Here is an 18,134-nt window from a genome sequence, read left to right on the forward strand (position 1 = left end):
GCAGCACATCAGACACCGTTCTTCAAACATTTGTATAAAAGGAAGATTTCAAACAGCACCTCCTCCTCAGTGAAGAAGATCCAATGTCCTCCGAACCAGATCATTTCTGGACAGAAGAGTGTTTAGTTAAGACTGATTGTTAATGATACCAACTTCAAGATGTTCACTGAGTCTTTAATCAAAGGAGAGGTCGTGTTTCATTAGAGCCTCTCAGCTTCTCTGAGAGTATCAGACTTCACGTCTTCATCTCCGATTATAAATTAGATCAAAGCTGTCCGTCTGATTGGCTCTGATGACAACAAGTTATTTCTTTTTTGCTGGATTTGATTTGCGTTGGTTGGTCGATGACATCACCACCCGGTAGACAGCTTCAAAAATGTCATGAGACAGGTTGAGTTAACAGCAACAGTTCAAACCGTTTAATGGAAATGAAGCTGCCTGATGATTCCCTGCAGCTCCTCCTCTCTGCTGACGACAGGCAGCGCCTCCTGCTGTCTGATCTGTTCTCCCTCCAGGACACATGCTTGTGTTCAGCTTGCGTGCATACGTGTGTGTGTGTGGACATGTGCTCTGTCATGGCTGTGGACAGACAGACGTACAGACTGACTGACAGATAGACGGACAGACAGACAGATGGACTGACTAATTGACAGACTGATGGACAGACAGACGGACGGACTGATGGACGGACAGACAGACTGATGGACAGAGCCTGCAGAAACTCCATTGTCTCAGATGCTGTTGTCCATCCTTCCACCAAGACGACCTCGTCATCAACATCTGCTGACGCATGATTGCAGGCATCTTTTAACACTGTGGGCGTCCTCAAGGGTTCTCCGTCTCATCTGTCTTTGACCTTGTGACCTTTTCTACTAAAAGTAGAAAGGAAAGGACTTCAGGACAGGAGGAGTTTGTTTCAGCGTTTGACACTCAGCTGGTGGACAGAGTGGAGACTGAGGTGATGGCGGTGATGGTGCCGTCATGTTGCAGAGGGAGAACCTGGCTGGTGTCTGAGGAGGAGTTTTAAAGTTGAAATCTGTCTGGACGCAGTTTCTCTATGTCAGGATTTCTTTTTGTACGGGGTCCCACGAAGGTCAATCTTAGGTCCAGTTCTTTTTCATTTTCATATGCTGTAATACGATGTCTTCATGACATAAACGAATGGATGTTAAACAACTTTCTCCAACTGAACTGTGACAAAACGGAGGTTATAAGGACTGCTGCGATGCCGTCCTGTTGGGTCTTCCTATAAAAGCCACCAGCCGCCTCCAACGCGTCCAGCAGCTCGTGTGCCGACAAACATCCAAACAGAGAACAAAGTTCACCTGTTTTAAGGTCATTGCACTGATTGCCTTTCACTTTTAGAATTGTTTGCTGATTGTTAAATCACTGCAAGTCTGCTGAGGTCCGGTGCTGTGGATCAGCCTGCCTCAGAAAAAGAAAACTTAAGATGTATTTTTTTTGCTTTGCTTTTAATTGAAGCTCTGTTGTGTTTCTGTTTTATTTATTGTTTGGGTTTTAATTGGGTTTTATTGTTTCATCTTTGTTCTACTGTTCTCTTGTTTTTATAGTATTTTAAGTTTCTTTTATCCTGCTCTATGAAGCACTTTGGGATGAATTGTTGTACGAAAGGTGCTGAATAAATAAATCTGAGTTGAGTACTTAACAGTGGGTCACACTGGACACACATTATGTGCTCATGCCTGTTTATGTGTTTATGTTAAATTGTCTCAACTTCTCTCCCTGTGACTCACAGAGTGGTCCCTGAACGCAGCACTGGAGTCTAGACTGGTAGAAATGGATCATTTGGTTTAACATTAATTTATTTATTTATTCAGAATAAGTTAACTCTCAATAAAATGACTCATTATTGTGCTAAATTGTTAAACAGTGTTGTTGAAATTCTGAATTTAAGACTCCCTAAAGAGAAAGTGTTCTCATCGTTGCTTAAAAACATTGAGGTGGGATGATGTCAGCAGTTTTACATGCACGTTTGCTACTTTCAGGCCACAGAAAAAAATCACTAAAGCTCTTTTATTGAAAGTTGATATTACTTTTACAATAAATGCCCCAGTTCAGAAACACAATCGTAAATTAAAACTGCAAGCAGTGATATACGGGCCCTGGCACTCCGGCGCGCCGTGTCCCCGAAGCCGTCTCCCCGAAGCCGTCTCCCCGATGTGCAGCGGGCGAGGGACCGCGTATCCCCGCTTAAAGTTGCTATTTTTGTCTCGTTTCCTGTCTCCAGCAGGGGGCGCTAGCGAGCCGTATGGCCACACCCACTCGCAAAACACATCAGATGTATCGTCTCACCACACCGGACGTATGTCACACGTTTTGTGGGGTTTCAAGCATCCTTTGACCTTAAACATCAACTTCCTGTCACAGCGAGACATCCAACTTTGCCACATCGTCACGGTGACGCCCATTGACAAAGTCGAACGAATGTCTCAATATATCATCAACTACATGTTTAGGTTGTTGTGACCCGACTTTACGTTCATGGGCTCAACCAGCTCGACGTAGAATGTGAAAGTATGAAAAGTGTCATTTCCAGTGGCCAACAGGGGGCGCTATGACTATGAGCGAATATTCCCCCACAGGGGTCTTCAGGGCGGGGCTGTTATCATACCTGTGATGTTTGGAGAAGGTCGGTCCATGTACATAAGATTTAAAGCAACTCCTAGTTTCATGACGAGACGCTCAAAATGGCCGCCTCTTTACGGGCACACACATCGACGTAACGGTGCAATGTAACTTTTTAGTGCGTCTAGGTGTGATACACGTCTCCACCGGGTTTCATGAATTTAGGTAAATGTGGCCACTGGGGCATCTCTTTAGGGGGCGCTAGCGAGCCATTTGGCCACGCCCACTCACGACTCCACTAGAATACAAAAATTTTCACCGGGAGACAAATGTGTTTCCACTTTCATGAGTTTTAGAAGATGATAAAACCTCCAAAAAGGAAAATCACTTTACGTAAGAATAAGAAGAACGACCAAGAACATTTTTACAAAAAACAATAGGGCTTCGCACCGTCGGTACTCGGGCCCTAAATATCTCATCTGTGATTTAGACATTTTAAAATCCTAGTGGCTGAGTGTACATGGTCCACTTGTGCAATCACGAAGAATCTCGTGGTCGACATGTTTGGCATTTTGTTGAACATGAGCACAGCCCACAACTCAAAGGCAAATCTTATAAGTGTCAAGGAAATTCTATTGTTTAGTCCTGACATACTATGAGACTCCTCTGACTCCCTGAATGGGGTGAAGGTCCCATGAGGAACACCCTGACCCCAGGAACTAACTGTTCCTGATGCATGTTGATCATGTCTGACTCTGTCTCACCGTATCAAGGACACCAGGTGTTCCTATAGTTGAGCTGGTGAGAGTCCAGACAGAGGTGTAGAAACCCGGCCTGGCCACATGTCGTGATCTCTCTCCTCGTGCTGCTGCCAACAAACATCACTGTGTTGACACCCAAAACGGTCTCCTCTGCCTTCTTCACCTCATCTTCACAATTTCCATCACAATAAGTAGGAGGAACAGATTATTAGAAGATGTGTCACAGCCGACTTCAGTCGTGGCCAATCAGATCAGCTCCTTTCAGACTGGATCAGACCTTCATGGAGGAACTGCTGCAGAGAAACCTCGACTGATGAAGACCAAGAGAAAGAAGAGAAGAAGTGGGACCGGATGGTTCATGTATGGTTGCCACGGTGACAAGGTTAGACATTTATTCAGAATTTAAAACATGGTGACCAGGAGCTCCTGCAGAGACAAACCCTCCCTGCCTGAGGCTGTTGGACCAGGAAGCAGAGAGATGGAGCTGCATCACATGACGTGACCTCCAACATAAAACCTGGATGCTCTGACAATAAAAAGAAACGGAGAGGATGCAGCCTGGTGATTAAAATAATCTTCATGTTAAAAAGTAGAAATCCTCAGACAGTCTGATGTCTGTTGATACAATCTGAACATAACGTATTCACCCATCAGCAAACTCTCCCCTAAGGTTGAGATTCATTACCATCATTAAAAGTGAATATGAATTCCCATCTCACCACCCACTCTGGAGTATGATAGATGCTATCAGCCACCCCCGCTAATACACCTTCATATCAACTGTTCTATCAAAACATATTGAGGAGGAGGGAGAATTGATGACAGAAGATGTAACCGTGTAAGAAGTCATTATTCTCTTCTGGCTCTTTCAAACCAGGTTTCAGTCTGTCTGGGATGTTTGAAAGACACATCATCTTTTTAACAGACGCCACAGAATGTGTTCAGGGTTCTTTAAGGGCAACACCAAGCATCCCCATATCAGTACCAGCATGGTACGGCTGGTCTCACTGGATTTTAGGTTGTTATGATCAACCAGCTGAAAGAAACACGTGGAAGTCTGAAACATGTCAATATTACCATGCAGATGTCTTCAGAGCCAGACTTTCATCAAACATGTGAAGTTTGAGGAAGATCAGACAAGTCATCCATCCATCATCTTCCTCTAATCTGGGTCAGGTCCTGGTGGCAGCAGGCCAAGCAAGCTGACCCAAACTTCCCTCTCTCTCCTGCAACATCTTCCAGCTCCTCCTGAGGATCCCGAGGTGTTCCCAGGCCAGCTGGGAGATATAATCCCTCCAGCACGTTCTAGGTCTTCCTCGAGGTCTCCTGCCAGTTGGGCGTGTCCAGAAACCCTCCAGAGGGAGGCGCCCAGGAGGATCCTGATCAGATGCTGAACCACCTCAGCTGACTCCTTTAGATGCGAAGGAGTAGCACCTCAACTCCAAGTTCCCTCCTGATGTCCAGCTCCTCCCCCGATCTCTAAAGCTGAGCCCGACCTCCTACGGAGGAAACTCATTTCGGCCGCTTGTAGCCGCGACCTCGTTCTTTCGGTGACGACCCAGAGAGCTGCTGACCATCGGTGAAGATCGGAACGTAGATCGCCCGGTAAACTGAGAGCTTCGCCTTCCGGCTCAGCTCCTCTTCATCAACACGGTCCGGTGCAGCATCTGTTGTACTGCTGCAGCTGCACCGATCCACCTGTCAATCTCCCGCTCCATCCTCCATCCTCCATCCTCCACCCTCCACCCTCTACCCTCCACCCTCTATCTTCCATCCTCCATCCTCCACCCTCCACCCTCTATCCTCCATCCTCCATCCTCCACCCTCCACCCTCTATCCTCCATCCTCCATCCTCCCCTCACTGTGAACAAGACCCGAGATACTTGAACTTCCTCACTAGGGTGTCATTGTTGTGTGACGGATTTGGCGACGGGTGAGTGATTGTATAGTCTGATAGCGGTGGGCAGGAATGATCTCCTGTATCAGGAATGATCTCCTGTATCTGGAATGATCTCCTGTATCAGGAATGATCTCCTGTATCAGGAATGATCTCATGTATCAGGAATGATCTCCTGTATCTGTCCTTGTGACAGCAGCTGGATGAGTCTTTTGGAGAACGTCCTCCTCTGTCCCTGCAGCAGGTGGAGAGGGTGGTCAGGATTATCCAAGATGGATAATAGTTTGTTCAGTGTCCTCCTCTCCACCACCTTTTCCAGGACCCCGGGGCTGATGCCGTCAGGTCCTGCAGCCTTGTATTGGTGGAGTCTCTCCAGCTGTCTCCTAACCTGGCCAGTCGTCACAGAGAGAGAGAGAGAGAGAGGGGTGTGTGTGTGTGTGTGTGTGTGTGTGTGTGTGTGTGTGTGTGTGTGTGTGTGTGTGTGGGGTGGGGGTGGGGGTCATGGTGTCGATGGTGGAAGAGCCCTTTGGAGTTGAGGGCTCTGTGTCCATGCAGCTCACCAGGGGGGACCGAGGGGGGAGGGGGGAAGGCAGCGGAGCTGTGTGTGTGTGTGTGTGTGTGTGTGGAGGAGACAGATGAGGGTGGAGGAGACAGATGAGGGTGGAGGAGACAGATGAGGGATGTGCACTAAAGCTGTTGAAGAAACAATTAAACCGTCAGTAGTGTCAGAGCTTCACGTCATCCATCATGAACAGAGGTAAACAGGTGTGTTCAGCGCTGTAACCTGTCACAGCTCTGAGGAGCCTCAGTGATTACATCATCAACTTCTTCACTCATAAACCATGAAATAAGTAGTCGCTTTAGAAACCAGCTGTTAATTCAAATCTTCCAAATCTTCCATAATTATCTAAAAAGCCAGATGAAGGAATAAGTCAGTGAAACTGCCAGAAAGGACATAAAGAGCTGGATGACCTGTAGATTTCTACATTTAAAGTTATTGTATTTACACCTTAGAAACTCTGTCTGTCTTCAGTGAGTAACCTTGGAGTTATTGTTGCTGGACGACTGTTTCTCCTTATTATCTGGATGTTTCAGTGACTCTGTGAAAACCCTGCAGGAGTACTGAAGAGGAATCATATTTCTCCCATATCAGTTTCTCTGGCTGATGGGGGAGCTCCCATGATGCACTGCAGCTCCTCTCCTCTCTATTGCATCCCGTTAACTCTGTGTTCTGTCTCTCCATGTAGCTCTCTGATGAAGTCTCGGGCTTTTTTTATGAATTACTTTATGAACATATTCAGGATTATTTTTCCTACCTTGTAACTTGACATTATTGTTGTGTAAAATGTCTTAAATGCAATAAAAAAAAAAAATTAAAAAATAAACAATTTTTTTTTTAATGCAGTCAGTATATCAGTGTAATTTGTCAACAGATGTCTCCAGATGTTCTTCAGGAGGTTAAGCTGTAATCTGATTTAAAGATTTAGATCAAAGAGCTTTCATTTGTCAGTTAAAACAGATTATAATTCATTACTTTATAAATATTACTGACAACTTTAATTGATCCTGTTAAATTGAATAACATAGAAGCAAAGTGTTAGAACCAAATATTTAATTTGTCTTTTGAGATCAGTTAGTCTTTGCTAACTTCTGTGCACATGGTTGGGTTAATACTAACCCACTCTTATTAGTTTATTGTTTGGGGAACGTCAAAACCCTGTTTTGTGAGACCACTTCTTATTAACATCTGAAGTTCCAATAATGGACTACACAGCATGTGGGAATAAATCCCACTACAGTAGATGTCTGTCAGATGATGTCGTGGTCAAGTTTAAGGAAGCAGTTACATGTTTATCCTCTTCGATGCCGTGTGTTAAAGCAGTGGAAGACATCTACGTTGATCTTAGTCCCACACTAGTGGATCATCTGGTAGAAACACTGCAGTATCTCTGCTACAACTCTAGATGATGTCACCCCTCTGAAGAAGAGAGTCATGAACCAGAGGAAGTTGTCTCCGTGGTACAACTCAGAACTACGCTCTGCTAGGCAGCGACTAGAAAGATGGAAAGGAAATGGAGTTCCACTAATTTAGAAGAGTTTCACCTGCCTGGAAGGAGAGTCTAATATTATATAAGAAAGCTCTTTGTAAGGCCAGAACTTTATATTATTCATCATTAATAGAGGACAACAAGAACAACCCCAGGTTTCTTTTCATCACTGTAGCAGGCTGACAAAGAGTCCCAGTTCTGTTGAGTCCTCTATTCCTTCAGCTCTCAGCAGTAATGACTTCATTAACTTCTTTACTAATAAAATTCTTACTATCAGGGAGAGAATCGGGCCGACCCTTCCTGACACCATCACTGATGTGATGTTAAGCACAGCAGCCCTGAAAGCAACTGTAGGACCAGATGTAAACTTGGAACATTTCTCTCCTGTTGAGCTCTCTGAGTTAACTAGAATTATTTCTTCATCTGGATCCTCTAGCTGTCTGTTAGATCTCATCCCAACTAAACTTTTGAAGGAAGTCTTCCCTTTAATTAATACTTCCATATTAGATCAGATTAACCTATCTATTGTAACCAGCTGTGTACCGCAGGCTTTTAAAGTGGCTGTAATTAAACCTTCACTTAAAAAGCCGACTCTTGATCAGCTGTTTTAGGAAACTACAGACCAATTTACAACCTGACGTTTATTTCTAAAATCCTTGAAAAAGTTGTTTCAAATCAACTTTGTGATCATTTCCAAAGGAATGATCTGTTTGAAGATGTTCAGTCTTTAGAGTTCATCATAGCACAGAAACAGCTCTGGTGAAAGTTACTAACGACCTTTTATTAGCCTCAGATAATGGACTCGTCTCTGTACTTGTTCTTCTGGACCTCAGTGCTGCTTTTGATACGATTGATCATACGATCTTATTACAGAGATTAGAAGATGTTACGAGGATTAAAGGAACTGCATCAGACTGGTTCAAATCCTACTTATCAGATAGATTCCAGTTTGTCCATGTCAACAATGAGTCTTCCAGACAAACAAGAGTTAGTTATGGAGTTCCACAAGGCTCAGTGTTAGGCCCAATACTTTTTACTTTGTACATGCTTCCATTAGGAGATGTCATCAGGAAGCACTGCATCAACTTCCATTGTTATGCAGATGACACTCAGCTATATCTTTCTATAAAACCAGATGAAACTAATCAGTTAGTAAAACTTGAAGCCTGTCTAAAAGACATAAAGGCCTGGATGACCAAAAACTTCCTGCTTCTAAATTCAGACAAAACAGAAGTTCTTGTACTTGGTCCTAAACACCTCAGAAACTCTTTCTGTAATCACTTAGTTACTCTAGATGACGTTGTCTTGGCCTCCAGCAAAACTGTGAGGAACCTTGGAGTCATCTTTGATGAGGATTTGTCCTTTAGACACCATATAAAGCAAATCTCCAGAACTGCCTTCTTTCATCTTCGTAATATTAATAAAATCATGAAAATCCTTCCTCAGCGTGACGCAGAAAAACTCATTCATGTGTTTGTTACTTCTAGACTAGATTATTGTAATTCCTTGTTGTTAGGATGTCCAAATTACGCTTTAAAAACCTGCAGCTGATCCAAAATGCTGCATCAAGAGTACTGATGGGATTTATCAAGAGAGATCATATTTCTCCAGTTTTATCTTCTCTTCACTGACTTCCTGTGAAATCAAGAATAGAATTTAAAATTCTCTTGATGACTTACAAAGCTCTACATGACCAGGCTCCATCATATCTTAGAGATCTTATAGAACCATATAATCCTAGCAGAGCACTTCTCTCTCAGTACGCTGGTCTACTTGTGGTTCCTAGAGTTTCCAGAAGTAGAATGGGAGGCGGAGCTTCAGTTTTCAGGCTCCTCCCCTGTGGAACCAGCTCCCAGTTTGTGTTGGAGGGGCAGAAACCCTCTCTAGCTTTAAGATTAGACTCAAAGCGTTCCTTTTTGATAAAGCCTATAGTTAGGGCTGGCTCAGGTAGACCTGAACCAACCTTTAGTTATGCTGTTATAGGCCGAGGCTGCTGGAGGACCTCGTTACATGCTGAGCTTCTTTTCTTTCCTCCTACTCTTTAACTGACTCATACCTCACCATCTTCTTCTCTCCCATAGTTTCTTCTTATTATCTGTTGTCTCCATTCAGTTCCTTCACTCGTATAGTTTCTGTTCTTTCTTTTCCAGATGTCCCGTCATGGAGCTGCATGTCTCTGCTCTGTGATTGTCGTCTCCATCAACAGTTCTTCTCTTCTATCTCTATACTGTCCTTTTCTCTCTCTGCTCTCCTCTCACCCCAACCGGTCGAGGCAGATGCTCCGCCCACCTCTGATCCTGGTTCTGTTAACAGAAGCTCCGCCCACCTCTGATCCTGGTTCTGTTAACAGATGCTCAGCCCACCTCTGATCCTGGTTCTGTTAACAGATGCTCCGCCCACCTCTGATCCTGGTTCTGTTAACAGATGCTCCGCCCACCTCTGATCCCAGTTCTGTTAACAGATGCTCCGCCCACCTCTGATCCCAGTTCTGTTAACAGATGCTCCGCCCACCTCTGATCCTGGTTCTGTCGCAGGTTTCTTCCTGTTAAAGAGAGTTTTTCCCTCCTAGTTTATGTGGGAATTGTTGAATTGTTGAATTGTTGAATTGTTGAATTGTTGAATTGTTGGTTTCTCTGTATAATGTTGTAAAGTCTTGCTGTAAGGACTTTAATGTGTTAAGTGCCATGAAATAACCTGTGTTGTGATTTGGCGCTATATTAATACAATTTAATTGAATTGAATTATTCTGAAAGCACTCTACACGTCCCACAATGCCTCACGCGGCAGAGTAGACGCGCGGGGTCGGGATTGGCTGATTACGGTTCACGTGATCCACCAGGCGCCTCCCTGTTGCTGTTGCGGAGTTAGATGAGACATCCTGCTCCTCTTCACCGCAGGCTACACAAACTGCCGACAACACCAAGCCGGTTCCACCGAGTCCCGGACACACGCAGCCCGGAGCGGGAAACGCCCAGTCTGCCGGTCCGCGGTGATAACAGCCGTCGAGTGTCGCAACAGCAGCCTGCGTGGAGAGCAAAGGTCAAAGCTCAGCCGCCTCACGACGGGTCTCCGGGAACAGTCCGCTGCTCGAGTCCCGGTAAGTAACTCCGCTTCATCTTCTCACGTCAGGCTGACGGCTCCTGCTGAGCTCCGTGTCCGGGTTCAGCTCCGGTTTAACGGGACTGTTCGCGGAGTTAAAGACGAGTCAAACTTCACGGGTGAACTCCGTTAATCCCGCGGGACAAACAATAAGCCCTCTGCGCTCCCCGGTGTCCTCGCGCTCCCCGGTGTCCTCGCGACCCCCGGTGTCCTCGCGACCCCCGGTGTCCTCTGCGCTCCCCGGTGTCCTCGCGACCCCCGGTGTCCTCGCGCTCCCCACGGTGTCGCTGCTCGTGCGTTACAGCTGTTTCTGACTCTCGTGTTAGTTTCATCCCTTTAACGACCCGGTAACAGCTGGGAGGTCTTTAACGGGCGAAACTAACGGTAAACCGGTGTTACTGAAGTTGCACGTGAAAAATGTTGTTCGGTGACGTGTGTAGACCAAAAAACGAATTATTAATTACGGATTAGTCGACCATGAGAAAATCAGTTCATCTTTAAAAAGTCAAAATATTAATTTTGTTTTGTTTGAAGGTCAACAGTTAACAGCTGCTGTTTGACCCTGAAATCACCTTTAACCTCTAACACCTGGTGGGCTTAAACACATGAACAGACAGGATGTTACAGCAGCACAGGTGAAAAGACGACAGGTGAAAAGACGACAGGTGAAAAGACGACAGGTGAAAAGACGACAGGTGAGAGACTACAGGTGAAAAGACGACAGGTGAAAAGACGACAGGTGAAAAGACGACAGGTGAAAAGACTACATGTGAGAGACTACAGGTGAGAGACTACAGGTGAAAAGACTACAGGTGAGAGACTACAGGTGAAAAGACTACAGGTGAAAAGACTACAGGTGAAAAGACTACATGTGAGAGACTACAGGTGAAAAGACGACAGGTGAGAGACTACAGGTGAAAAGACGACAGGTGAAAAGACTACAGGTGAAAAGACTACAGGTGAAAAGACTACATGTGAGAGACTACAGGTGAGAGACTACAGGTGAAAAGACTACAGGTGAGAGACTACAGGTGAGAGACTACAGGTGAGAGACTACAGGTGAAAAGACTACATGTGAGAGACTACAGGTGAGAGACTACAGGTGAAAAGACGACAGGTGAAAAGACGACAGGTGAAAAGACTACAGGTGAGAGACTACAGGTGAAAAGACTACATGTGAGAGACTACAGGTGAGAGACTACAGGTGAAAAGACTACAGGTGAAAAGACTACAGGTGAGAGACTACAGGTGAAAAGACTACAGGTGAAAAGATGACAGGTGAAAAGACTACATGTGAGAGACTACAGGTGAAAAGACGACAGGTGAAAAGACGACAGGTGAAAAGACGACAGGTGAGAGACTACAGGTGAGAGACGACAGGTGAAAAGACGACAGGTGAAAAGACGACAGGTGAAAAGACTACATGTGAGAGACTACATGTGAGAGACTACAGGTGAAAAGACGACAGGTGAAAAGACGACAGGTGAAAAGACGACAGGTGAAAAGACTACATGTGAGAGACTACATGTGAGAGACTACAGGTGAAAAGACGACAGGTGAAAAGACGACAGGTGAAAAGACTACATGTGAGAGACGACAGGTGAAAAGACGACAGGTGAAAAGACGACAGGTGAAAAGACTACAGGTGAGAGACTACAGGTGAAAAGACGACAGGTGAAAAGACGACAGGTGAAAAGACGACAGGTGAAAAGACTACAGGTGAGAGACTACAGGTGAAAAGACGACAGGTGAAAAGACGACAGGTGAAAAGACTACATGTGAGAGACTACATGTGAGAGACTACATGTGAGAGACTACAGGTGAGAGACTACAGGTGAGAGACGACAGGTGAAAAGACGACAGGTGAAAAGACGACAGGTGAAAAGACGACAGGTGAAAAGACTACATGTGAGAGACTACATGTGAGAGACTACAGGTGAAAAGACGACAGGTGAAAAGACGACAGGTGAAAAGACGACAGGTGAAAAGACTACATGTGAGAGACTACAGGTGAAAAGACGACAGGTGAAAAGACTACATGTGAGAGACTACAGGTGAAAAGACGACAGGTGAAAAGACGACAGGTGAAAAGACGACAGGTGAAAAGACTACAGGTGAGAGACGACAGGTGAAAAGACGACAGGTGAAAAGACTACAGGTGAAAAGACTACAGGTGAGAGACTACAGGTGAAGAGACTACAGGTGAAAAGACTACAGGTGAAAAGACTACATGTGAGAGACTACAGGTGAAGAGACTACAGGTGAAGAGACTACAGGTGAAGAGACTACAGGTGAAGAGACTACAGGTGAAGAGACTACAGGTGAAGAGACTACAGGTGAGAGACTACAGGTGAAAAGACGACAGGTGAAAAGACTACAGGTGAAAAGACTACAGGTGAGAGACTACAGGTGAGAGACTACAGGTGAAAAGACTACAGGTGAAAAGACTACAGGTGAGAGACTACAGGTGAAAAGACTACAGGTGAGAGACTACAGGTGTCCACTCAGTCCATTAGAATAAGAGAGAAGTAGAGGGTACTTCCTGAAGTCTGCTGTGGGCGGAGCCACACCCTGACTGGACTGGATCATCTGGCTACACAGACTCTCTGTGAAAGAACTAACAGTTGATAGAATTTGCATCTTTTTTTAAAACACAGCTCAGCTGTTTCCGGAGAAGAGAGTGGGCGGGGCTAAAGCTCACCTCTCTCATCCATCCTATTCTCTGTCTGCCTTCAGAACCATCATGAATTTCTTCCTGGAAACCCTCCAAGTCCTCCTGCTGTCCATCTGGTACAACGTGGAGTCCTTCATCCACCTCTTCGTGCCCAAGAAGAAGAAGAACATCACGGGGGAGGTGGTGCTGATCACGGGGTCCGGCAGCGGGATCGGCCGCCTCATGGCTCAGGAGTTTGCGGCTCTGGGCACCGTGCTGGTGCTGTGGGACATCAACCAGGAGGGCATGAAGGAGACGGCCCGGCTGGCCCGAGAGAGCGGAGCCGGCCGAGTCCACTACTATCTGTGTGACTGCAGCGACAAGGCCGAGGTGTACCGAGTGGCCGACCAGGTGAGCCGTGACCTCTGACCTCCTCACATCGCTGTGGTTCTTTATCAGCTGAGAGAAAGCAGCTTCAAGTGTATCGGGTCTGATAACAGTGAGATGTGGGAGCAGCGTTGCAGCCGGGAACATGAGTAAAGGCTGTGAACACATCATACACATCGTCCACATTTTGTTCCGTCCTCCGCTTCATATTCTACCGGCAGCGTTTCAAGTGTTTCATCTTCCTTCCTGATCTAATCATGTTTCTTTGGTTTACTATGTTGTTCAACGGCTTCTTTTTTGTCCGTTGTGTTTATTGTTGTCATTTCCTCCTTCAATCCTCCTGTTTATTGTGTAACTATTTCACATAGCGTGTCTGTAGCAGGAGCACAATGCATTTTTGTCCAAATTAAAAGTCGGTAGCGATGGGTCACGAATATTCAAATCGTCGTTTTAACCTCCAAAATCGATACTTCCATTATTCCTTATTTCCCCTGTTTTTACCAGCGCCTGGTTGTAATGTGTTACTCCCGTCAGAAGGTGGCGGTAATGTGCTGCCAGCCGCATTAAATAACATCAGGAGAAGAAAAATCAAATAGTGCAGAGTGGATTTTAAATAGTAGTTTTGCTTAAGATTCCCATCTTGTAGACGGTGATGTGATTGACAGTATGGAGTTTGAACACGGGAGTTTTAATTTGAAAACTGACTGAAATCTCTGACTGACTTCCTGCCGATCCGATCTGCTCTGTTCTGCTTAAAAATGTACTCGCTGCCTATCCTTAAACGCTGCGGTGCGACCGGTGGGATGTGAAGCATCGACCTGAATGACGCTGGTTCGTGTCGGAGAACACCTTTAAATCACGAGGTGGCTCCGTGAGTCTGAGACTGCTCCTGATGCACATGAACGATGTGCAGCAGGAAGTTTAACTCCGATGAATAAGTTTAATCTCTTGCTTAAAGTCAGCAGCTGAGTTACAATCTGTTGTACCTTCCTGCTGCTCCGTGGACGTCACGGTGCATCAGGAGCAGTCTGGACTTATGGATCCATCTCGTCGTGTTTTGAAACTTGCTGAGTCAGACATCCTCCAGCTGAACGTTTGTCTCTGTTGGTTTCTAAATGGGACGATCGATATGTTTCTGCACGAGGAGATTTGACCATTTAACCATTTATTATTCTCTGTCTGGTATGAACAGTCTGATCTATGAGGTGATTATTGATGACTTCATTTGCCAGAAACATTTCCACACTAACTTCCTGAAACACTATTGGCTCATTGTGCTAATGGCTAACTGGTTAGTTGATGAAGATATCCTGTTCCTGTTCTTCCTTTGTACTCTTTGCTTTTTGAGCTCTTTTGTCTGAAATGGATCCGATCTACTTAGACGACACTCAGCGATGTCTGGTCACGTTCTTTTAACACAGTGATCATGAATGTGTCCACTGAAGCACCACAGCGGAGTTCCTCTCAATAATCAATAGAAATAACCTCCACCAGAAAAGCTGTCCTGCGTGATTGACAGCAGACACCACACAAACGTACACCCTCGGGGCAGGGCGGGGCCATCTGTTGGCTAAACAGCTCCTTATTGTCTCAGTTGACTGTGTGCAGGTACTGTAGAGAGCAAACAGCAGGAAGTGAACCACTGTGAGCTCAACAGAAACATGCAGCAGATACGAGGTTCTCATGTTGTGTTTAGTTCACAGGTATGACCTCCCACCTGTTCAGTAGTAACCGACAGCTGCCAGCGGGGGTGCTCCTGCTGCTGTTTACGACCGGGATCACAGAAACGCTGCTTTTAGATCGAGCTTCAAGTCTGAAGCCAAGTTGACACGCAGAGATCAGAGGACAGAAACACAGCAGAGACTCTCACACTGAGCTGAAACAAATGGCTGCTCAGAAATGAAGTTAAATAATGTAAATACAATATTTATCAGCTGGATTAAAATAGAGGGGGGCGGAGCTATAAAGATTGAGAGATCAAAGTTACACCGTGACTTTTCCAATTAAAAGCCATCCAGTTTCACACAAGATCCAGCCTTATACTAGGTCTATACTTTGACATGTGTTTCTGTCAGGAGGTCCTAATCAAAGGGAAACACACTTTATTAGTTAAATCTGATATTAGATTTACGATTATGATTTATTTGACACTCTTTAAAACATTTTGGTCACACGAGTTGTGTCCTCTGGACTTTAGAGAACATCTGTGTAATTGTAATTTCAAACAAAGAAATGTGATACTAAATGTGTGTTGAGTATCAGTTTGTTATTGTTCACAGAAAAGAAGCTAATTCAGGTGGTTTGGGTGGAGCTCAGCTTTGTGAATAAATGTTACTGAACATAAGGAGCTCACTGACACTTTCATTTTATCAAAGTAGATCTCAGATCTTTTCAGTCAGCTGCACCGTGACTGGTCCAGTCTGGTGCTCGATGTCATGCAGACTCGTGTTCCCACAGACTAGATATAAACTACAGACTGGATATAAAACTACAGACTGGATATAAAACCACAGACTGGATATAAACCACAGAATGGATATAAACCACAGACTGGATATAAAACTACAGACTGGATATAAAACTACAGACTGGATATAAAACCACAGAATGGATATAAAACTACAGACTGGATATAAACCTACAGACTGGATATAAACCACAGACTGGATATAAAACTACAGACTGGATATAAACTACAGACTGGATATAAAACTACAGACTAGATATAAACCACAGACTGGATATAAAACCGCAGACTGGATATAAAACTACAGACTAGATATAAACCACAGACTGGATATAAAACCACAGACTGGATATAAACTACAGACTGGATATAAAACTACAGACTGTATATAAAACTACAGACTGGATATAAACCACAGACTGGATATAAAACTACAGACTGGATATAAAACCACAGACTGGATATAAAACCACAGACTGGATATAAAACTACAGACTGGATATAAAACACAGACTGGATATAAAACTACAGACTGGATATAAAACCGCAGACTGGATATAAAACTACAGACTGGATATAAAACACAGACTGGATATAAAACACAGACTGGATATAAAACACAGACTGGATATAAAACCACAGACTGGATATAAAACTACAGACTGGATATAAAACTACAGAATGGTTATAAAACTACAGACTGGTTATAAAACTACAGACTGTATATAAAACTACAGACTGGATATAAACCACAGACTGGATATAAAACTACAGACTGGATATAAAACACAGACTGGATATAAAACTACAGACTGGATATAAAACCGCAGACTGGATATAAAACTACAGACTGGATATAAAACACAGACTGGATATAAAACACAGACTGGATATAAAACACAGACTGGATATAAAACCACAGACTGGATATAAAACTACAGACTGGATATAAAACTACAGAATGGTTATAAAACTACAGACTGGTTATAAAACTACAGACTGTATATAAAACTACAGACTGGATATAAACCACAGACTGGATATAAAACTACAGACTGGATATAAAACCACAGACTGGATGTAAACCACAGACTGGATATAAAACTACAGACTGGATATAAAACCACAGACTGGATATAAAACTACAGACTGGATATAAAAGTGTTTTTAGCTTCAGGTCTGTAAAATGGTTCCGATGCAGAAGTGTCTTCAGCTGCAATACCAGCGAGTGCCACTAGAGGTCGGCTCCAAAAAGCCTCCGGCTCCATAGACTCCCATTCAACTTCTCTCATCAAATCCAAAGTGAATAAAATGTGTCCATCAGTTATCTCGGTGTTGTTAGCTAAAGTCACTCCTTCTTATTAGTTTTCTGGAGGTCCATCTGAAAATAATCCCTCATTCATTAGAAAAGAAGATTCAAGAAGACCTGTTTTTGGGGGCGTGTCTGTTTGATTGACAGGCCTGTGGTGCAGTCAGGTTACAGCTATCGGTGGGCGGGACGTAGTATCGTCAGGTTTCCGATCAGATCGTTCAGATCCACCGCTGGCTCCTCCCCCAGCTCGTCCAAATATGGTCACTTCCTGCTCCAAACCGCTCTGAACTAACAAAGATGGTGACGGACAGAATCTGAACTGGAGGATTCATAAAAATCATTGAACGTTCATAACTTTTTACTCAGGGTATGAACAGCTCCTCTAAACGCTTTCAGATTCTTCCACGTTTAAACCTTTGGAGCAGGATTTTTGTCTGACTGCATCATACTTGAAGTGTTTTCTTCTCCGTGCAGGTGAAGCGTGAGGTGGGTGACGTCAGCATCCTGGTGAACAACGCCGGCATCGTGACAGGGAAGAAGTTCATGGATGCTCCTGATTCCCTGATTGAGAAGACGGTGGAGGTCAACACGATGGCTCACTTCTGGGTCAGTCGCACAACACGTGTCTTCATCAGATCAGACACGAGGGCGGTGATAGCGGTGACAGCGGTGACGTTACGATCACCCAGGACCAGCTGGAAACACGCTCCGAGTCATTTTTTCTTTTGTGTGCTGCAAAGAAAACAACTGAAAAATTGCATAAATTAACGATGCTCCAGTAGTGAATTTATGATTTTAAGAACATGAAGAGACTTGTGTCAGTGTTTGGATCACAGGGTGCAGTGATCAGAGGAGGTTCCACACAAACCAGATGTTTGATGAAAGGATCGCTGCTTCCTGCTCTAGAGACCACACCGCTCTGCT

At 44.5% G+C, this 18,134-nt stretch overlaps 1 protein-coding gene across 1 annotated transcript in view; it reads left to right on the forward strand.

The window, feature by feature from the left end:
* Positions 1-10,134: 10,134 nt before the first annotated feature.
* Positions 10,135-18,134, forward strand: part of LOC138192514 (epidermal retinol dehydrogenase 2-like) — a 19,713-nt gene continuing 11,713 nt past the window's right edge. The window contains exons 1-3 of the mRNA XM_069139955.1: positions 10,135-10,389; positions 13,128-13,455; positions 17,685-17,816. Coding sequence (XP_068996056.1) covers positions 13,135-13,455; positions 17,685-17,816 — 453 coding nt within the window. The 5' untranslated portion in view covers positions 10,135-10,389; positions 13,128-13,134. The remainder of the gene's footprint in view (positions 10,390-13,127; positions 13,456-17,684; positions 17,817-18,134) is intronic.

Source organism: Embiotoca jacksoni, unplaced genomic scaffold, assembly GCF_022577435.1.
Source record: "Embiotoca jacksoni isolate LCO1_2020_lvr unplaced genomic scaffold, fEmbJac1.0.p SCAF_88, whole genome shotgun sequence".
Taxonomy (NCBI): Eukaryota; Metazoa; Chordata; class Actinopteri; family Embiotocidae; genus Embiotoca; species Embiotoca jacksoni.